A 7,253-nucleotide genomic window follows, 5' to 3' on the forward strand; every position below is an offset into this window, starting at 1 on the left:
TAGAGCGTGTGTAGGTTGATAGCCGTGTATCGGTTGCTAGATTGTCGGTTGATAGCGGTGTATCCGGTTGATCATAGTGTGTCGTTGCTAGCGCTTTTAGGTTGCTCGCTGCGTGTCGAGTTTGAAATGTTGTGATGTATCGGTCTAGGTGTATCGGTTGCATCGAGTGTAGTAGGTTGATCGAGCGTGTCGGTTGCTAGAGTGTCTAGGTTGCATCGCGCGTGTGTAGGTTTGGTACTAGTGTCTCGGGTTGATCTACTGTGTAGGTTGATAGCGTGTGTAGGTCTAGAGTGTATCGTTTGCTCGCGTGTCTAGGTTGCTAGGCAGAGTGTAGTTTGCTAGCGTGTGTTGTTGATCGCAGCGTGTCGGTTTGCTAAGAGTGTATCGGTTGCTCATGAGAGTGTCGGTTGCTCGCCCGTGTCGGTGCTCGCCGTGTCTAGTGCTCGCGTTGTTTCTGTTTGATCGCGCCGTTTCAGGTTGCTCGCGTGTCTAGTTTTCTCGCAGTGTGTCGGTTATCGGTGTGTCTGTTGCTCGAGCGTGTCGGTTGCTCCTTGGCTCGGTTGCTCGCCGTGTTCGGTTGTCGCGCGTGTATGTTGCTACGCGTGTAGGTTGCTGAGCGTGTCGGTATGCTCGAGTGTGTCCGGTTGATCGCGCGTGTATCTGTTGCTCGCGCGTGTCGGTTGCTCGCGCTGTGTCGTTTGCTCGCCCGTGTGTCGGTGCTCGCCGTGTTTCTATGTCGCGAGTGTGGTTTGCTCGGCGCGTGTTGTCGGTTGCTCTGCGCGTGTGTCGGTTTAGTCGCGCAGTGTCTGTTGCTCGCGCGTGTCTCGTTGTCCGTCGTGTCTCGGTTGCTCGCGCGTGTCTCTGGTTGCTCGCGCGTGTCTGGTTGCTCGCGCGTGTCTCTGTTGCTCGTCGCGTTCTCGGTTGATCGCGGTGTCCGGTTGCTCGCGTGTCTCGGTTTGCTCGCGCGTGTAGTTGCTCGCGCGTGTGTCGGTTCTCTCTGTGTCGTTTGCTCGCTTGTCTCGGTTGCTCGCGCGTGTCGGTTGCTCGCGACGTGTGTCGGTTGCTCGCGTGTGTCGGTTGCTGCGTGTGTCGGTGCTCGCGAGTGTCTCCGTTTTGCTCGCGCGTGTCTCTGTTGCTCGCGTGTCTCGGTTGCTCGCGTGTGTCGGTTGCTCGCGTGTGTGTGTCGGTTGGTCGTGCGTGTCTCGGTTGCTAGCGTGTGTCGTGTTGCTCGCGCGTGTCGGTTTTGCCATAGCGCGTGTCTCGGTGCTCGCGGCGTGTCCGGGTTGCTCGCGCGTGTCGGTTGCTCGCGCGTGTCGCGGTGCTCGCTGGTGTCGGTTGCTCGCGCGTGTCCTCGGTTGCTCTCGTGTGTCGGTTGCTCGGCGATGTGGTCGGTTTGCTCGCGTGTGTCGGTTGCTCGCGTGGTGTTTATCGGTTGCTCGCGCGGTGTCTCGGGTTTGCTCGCGTGTGTGGTTGCTGCGCGTGTTCTCGGTTGCTCGCGCGTGTGGTCGGTTGCTCGCGTGTGTCGGTTGGTCGCGCGTTGGCGTTTGCTCGCGCGTGTGTCCTGGTTGCTCGGTGTGTCGAGGCTCGCGCATGTCTCGGGTTGTCGAGAGTGTGTAGGTTGATAGAGAGTGTAGGTTGATAGAGTGTGTAGGTTGATAGAGAGTGTAGGTTGATAGAGAGTGTGTAGGTTGATAGAGAGTGTAGGTTGATAGAAAGTCTCAGTTGGAACTGTATTTTTTTAAATTCTTAACTGGAATAAACTGATTGATCACATCACACAGATGTAGCCCAGAAAACACACACAGTCCTAATGAGAGGTGTGTGTGGCTGGTTTTCAACAAGCATGTCTATTCTGGGCTCAGTTTTTTGGCAGTGTAACACTGCTCAGCATTGACACCGTTTCAGTACTTCAGAACCCTGTCTTGCATAAGTATGTGGTACCAAACTGGATCAGAACATCTACTGCTTTCTCAGTCAGGCAGGAGACCACTTCTTGTTCCTGTTGCAGATGAACAACCCAGAACTGTGTGAGTGTGTTTGTCTCAAAAAAGCATCTTGCTTCAATCCGTTTATTCCAGTTCAGAATAAAAAAATGACTTGTATTTGAACAGCAACGGTTCCAACCTGGACTAGTTCTTAACAATAAGTTCTACAGTGAGATGTACAGTAGGCCTGATCATTGTTCATCTTCATCTGTACTGTTTCTTATGGTTACACTATCAGTAGCTAGCTAGCTTGCTTCGGCTAACGTTAGCTATTAGCTGTGTAACGTTACAAGGCCAGAGGATTGTTTCGAAAAAGAAACTCACATCTACTACTATGAGAGATAGATAGTACTCCTTTATTTCTGCTGATCATCACCCGTTATAAAATGACAACCACGCCTTGCTAGCTGACTTACTTTTCCACTTTCGAAGTTTCCTGAAGCAATATGCTCTGTTTTGAAAGAACTCCCTGAGTTTACCGTCATGTTTAACCTGGATGTTTGGTCAGGACGTGTCGTTTTATTAATTGGTTCGTTTTGAGAGACTCATTACTAAGCACTTCCACACACACAGAACACATTGTGGACGCTCCTCGTTATTTCTCAAAGTTTGTATGAAAGAGACAAAAAAAGTCATCCCTGTATTTGCGTTTCATGACGATTGAGCTCAGTCAGAACTTATGGCACGAGTCCATTTCATGACAGCGGCGAGTGGGAACAACAAGTCAGTGGCTTGAACGACAGCGCTGCAGCGTGTGGGTCGGAGGAGTGATCTTCAAGAAAACTGCAGAAAAAGATCCGGTGAAGCGCGAAGCGGCCGGGCATCTCCCGCAACCTCTCCCACGCAGCTGCCAAACTAGAGCAGAGACCGCCGATAAGCAGAGAGCGCACTGAACCCGAGAGCGAGCAGTTGAACTTGGCCAAATCAATTCCAGGATATAATGAAATAATTATACATTTACGTTGTGACCCTTTAAGAAACGCTGATCTAGAGAGTGTTGAGTCCAGTCCAGGTTATTTTGAGCTAGCTGGTCACATGACTCTCACAGAGGAAATGATTGTGAACGGACAGAGAGCATCAGCAACATCCAGTGTTGAGACGGCTGTATTAACCTGTTCATGGAGTATTGAACTCTGACCCTACGACGTCCAGACTTACTGATGGGGTACTGTTCTACCTGATCAACAAGCATTTCACTACACTCGCAATAACATCTGCTACCCATGTGTATGTGACCAATAAAATTTGATTTGATCATTATTGCACCCACCTGGTGTCCCAGGTCTAAATCAGTCCCTGATTAGAGGGGAATCACCATCTGATGTCCTCTGTCATGGTGGATAACACCGGGTACGTGTTGTTGAGGGAATCCCCACCTGGTTCCCATCTAATCAGTCCCTGATTGAGGGCGAATCACCCCCTGTTCCAGGTCTAATCAGTCCCTGATTAGAGGGGAATCACCCACCTGGTTCCCAGTCCTAAATCAGTCCCTTAAGAGGGGGAATCACCACTGGTGTCCCAGTCTAAATCAGTCCCTGATTAGAGGGGGAATCACCCACCTGGTCGGTTCCCAGGGTCTAAATCAGTCCCATCTGATTAGAGGGGGAATCACCCACCTGTGTTCCGGTTTTCATGTTCAAATCAGTCCCTGATGTGGGAAGTGTGGTGGGTAATCACCCACTGGGGTCCCAGCTGGAGGTCTAAATCAGTCCCTGATTAGAGGGGGAATCACCCACCTGGCTGGTTCCAGGTCTAAATCATCGCATCGGATTAGAGGGGGAATTCAAATGTGTGTCTGGGCTCGCCGTCTAAATCAGTCCCTGATTAGAGGGGGAATCCGCCCTGGTGTCCCAGGTCTAAATCAGTCCCTGATTAGAGGGGGAATCACCCACCTGGTGTCCCAGGTCTAAATCAGTCCCTGATTAGAGGGGGAATCACCCACCTGGTGTCCCAGGTCTAAATCAGTCCCCCCCTGATTAGAGGGGGAATCACCCACCTGGTTGTCCCCGGTCTAAATCAGTCCCTGATTAGAGGGGGATCACCCACCTGGTGTCCCAGGTCTAAATCAGTCCCTGATTAGAGGGGGAATCACCCACCTGGTTGTCCCAGGTCTAAATCAGTCCCTGATTAGAGGGGAATCACCCACTGGTTGTCCCAGGTCTAAATCAGTCCCTGATTAAGGGGAATCACCCCCTGTTCCCAGGTCTAAATCAGTCCCTGATTAGAGGGGAATCCACCACCTGGTTCCCGGTCTAAATCAGTCCCTGATTAGAGGGGAATCACCCACCTGGTGTCCCAGTTCTAAAATCAGTCCCTGATTAGAGGGAATCACCCACCTGGTGTCCCAGGTCTAAATCAGTCCCTGATTAGAGGGAATCACCCACCTGGTCCAGGTCTAAATCAGTCCCTGATTAAGGGGAATCACCCACCTGGTGTCCACAGGTCTAAATCAGTCCCTGATTAGAGGGGAATCACCCACCTGGGTCCCAGGTCTAAATCATCCCTGATTAGAGGGGAATCACCCACCTGGTGTCCCAGGTCTAAATCAGTCCCCTGATTAGAGGGGAATCACCCACCTGGTGTCCCAGGCTAAATCAGTCCCTGATTAGAGGGAATCACCACCTGGTGTCCCAGGTCTAAATCAGTCCCTGATTAGAGGGGAATCACCCACCTGGTGTCCCAGGTCTAATCAGTCCCTGATTAGAGGGAATCACCCACCTGGTGTCCCAGGTCTAAATCAGTCCCTGTTAGAGGGAATCACCCACCTGGTGTCCAAGGTCTAAATCAGTCCCTGATTAGAGGGAATCACCCACCTGGTGTCCCAGGTCTAAATCAGTCCCTGATTAGAGGGGAATCACCCACCTGGTGTCCCAGGTCTAAATCAGTCCCTGATTAGAGGGGAATCACCCACCTGGTGTCCCAGGTCTAAATCAGTCCCTACAGACCACTACACTACAGACCACACCACTACAGATCACACCACACCACTACAGACCACACCACTACAAACCACTTCACTACAGACCACACCACACCACTACAGATCACTACAGACCACACCACTACAGACCACTACACTACAGACCACACCACACCACTACAGACCACTACACTACAGATCACACCACACCACTACAGACCACACCACTACAGATCACACCACACCACTACAGACCACACCACTACAGACCACTACACTACAGATCACACCACACCACTACAGATCACTACAGACCACACCACTACAGACCACACCACTACAGACCACACCACTACAGACCACACCACTACAGATCACACCACACCACTACAGACCACACCACACCACTACAGACCACTACAGACCACACCACTACAGACCACACCACTACAGACCACACCACTACAGACCACACCACTACAGACCACTACAGACCACACCACTACAGACCACTACAGACCACACCACACCACTACAGACCACACCACACCACTACAGACCACACCACACCACTACAGACCACTACACTACAGATCACACCACACCACTACAGACCACTACAGACCACACACCACACCACACCACTACAGACCACTACAGACCACACCACACCACTACAGACCACTACAGACCACACCACTACAGATCACTACACACCACACCACTACAGACCACTACACTACAGACCACACCACTACAGACCACTACACTACACACCACACCACTACAGACCACTACACTACAGACCACACCACTACAGACCACACCACTACAGACCACACCACTACAGACCACTACAGACCACGACAGTGTTTCCTCTGCGTTTCTTTAGGTGTGGCACTGCACCACGGCAGAGTCATTGCCGCTAAAGAAACATCCAATTTCTACCAAACATAGTTTCAATAAACATTCGCTGTTCTTGGTAAATAGATAATCTGTCTTGGTACAACGCAGATCTGAAGGTTATGTATCTCTGTGAGCTGTGGCAGGCAGCCTGCAAGTCAAGAAACACAGATCTGAAGATTATGTATCTCTGTGAGCTGTGGCAGGCAGCCTGCAAGTCAAGAAACACAGATCTGAAGGATATGTATCTCTGTGAGCTGTGGCAGGCAGCCTGCAAGTCAAGAAACACATTTCTGAAGGATATGTATCTCTGTGAGCTCTGGCAGGCAGCCCGCAAGTCAAGAAACACAGATCTGAAGGATATGTATCTCTGTGAGCTCTGGCAGGCAGCCCGCAAGTCAAGAAACACAGATCTGAAGGATATGTATCTCTGTGAGCTCTGGCAGGCAGCCCGCAAGTCAAGAAACACAGATATGAAGGATATGTATCTCTGTGAGCTGTGGCAGGCAGCCTGCAAGTCAAGAAACACAGATCTGAAGGTTATGTATCTCTGTGAGCTGTGGCAGGCAGCCTGCAAGTCAAGAAACACAGATCTGAAGGTTATGTATCTCTGTGAGCTGTGGCAGGCAGCCCACATGTCAAGAAACACATTTCTGAAGGATATGTATCTCTGTGAGCTGTGGCAGGCAGCCCGCATGTCAAGAAACACATTTCTGAAGGATATGTATCTCTGTGAGCTGTGGCAGGCAGCCCGCAAGTCAAGAAACACATTTCTGAAGGATATGTATCTCTGTGAGCTGTGGCAGGCAGCCCGCAAGTCAAGAAACACAGATCTGAAGGATATGTATCTCTGTGAGCTGTGGCAGGCAGCCTGCAAGTCAAGAAACACAGATCTGAAGGATATGTATCTCTGTGAGCTGTGGCAGGCAGCCTGCAAGTCAAGAAACACATTTCTGAAGGATATGTATCTCTGTGAGCTGTGGCAGGCAGCCTGCATGTCAAGAAACACAGATCTGAAGGTTATGTATCTCTGTGAGCTGTGGCAGGCAGCCTGCAAGTCAAGAAACACAGATCTGAAGGTTATGTATCTCTGTGAGCTGTGGCAGGCAGCCCGCAAGTCAATAAACACAGATCTGAAGGATATGTATCTCTGTGAGCTGTGGCAGGCAGCCCGCAAGTCAATAAACACAGATCTGAAGGATATGTATCTCTGTGAGCTGTGGCAGGCAGCCCGCAAGTCAAGAAACACAGATCTGAAGGATATGTATCTCTGTGAGCTGTGGCAGGCAGCCCGCAAGTCAAGAAACACAGATCTGAAGGATATGTATCTCTGTGAGCTGTGGCAGGCAGCCTGCATGTCAAGAAACACAGATCTGAAGGATATGTATCTCTGTGAGCTGTGGCAGGCAGCCCGCAAGTCAAGAAACACAGATCTGAAGGTTATG

At 50.8% G+C, this 7,253-nt stretch overlaps 1 protein-coding gene across 1 annotated transcript in view; it reads right to left on the bottom strand.

Annotated features, from left to right (window-relative positions):
* LOC120026128 (netrin receptor DCC-like) overlaps positions 1-5,825 on the bottom strand; it is a 177,344-nt gene extending 171,519 nt beyond the window's left edge. Inside the window, exon 1 of the mRNA XM_038970949.1 lies at positions 5,768-5,825. Within this exon, the coding sequence (XP_038826877.1) occupies positions 5,768-5,825 (58 nt within the window). The remainder of the gene's footprint in view (positions 1-5,767) is intronic.
* Positions 5,826-7,253: the final 1,428 nt, after the last annotated feature.

The sequence above is a fragment of the Salvelinus namaycush genome, chromosome 31, assembly GCF_016432855.1.
Source record: "Salvelinus namaycush isolate Seneca chromosome 31, SaNama_1.0, whole genome shotgun sequence".
NCBI classification, from domain to species: Eukaryota; Metazoa; Chordata; class Actinopteri; order Salmoniformes; family Salmonidae; genus Salvelinus; species Salvelinus namaycush.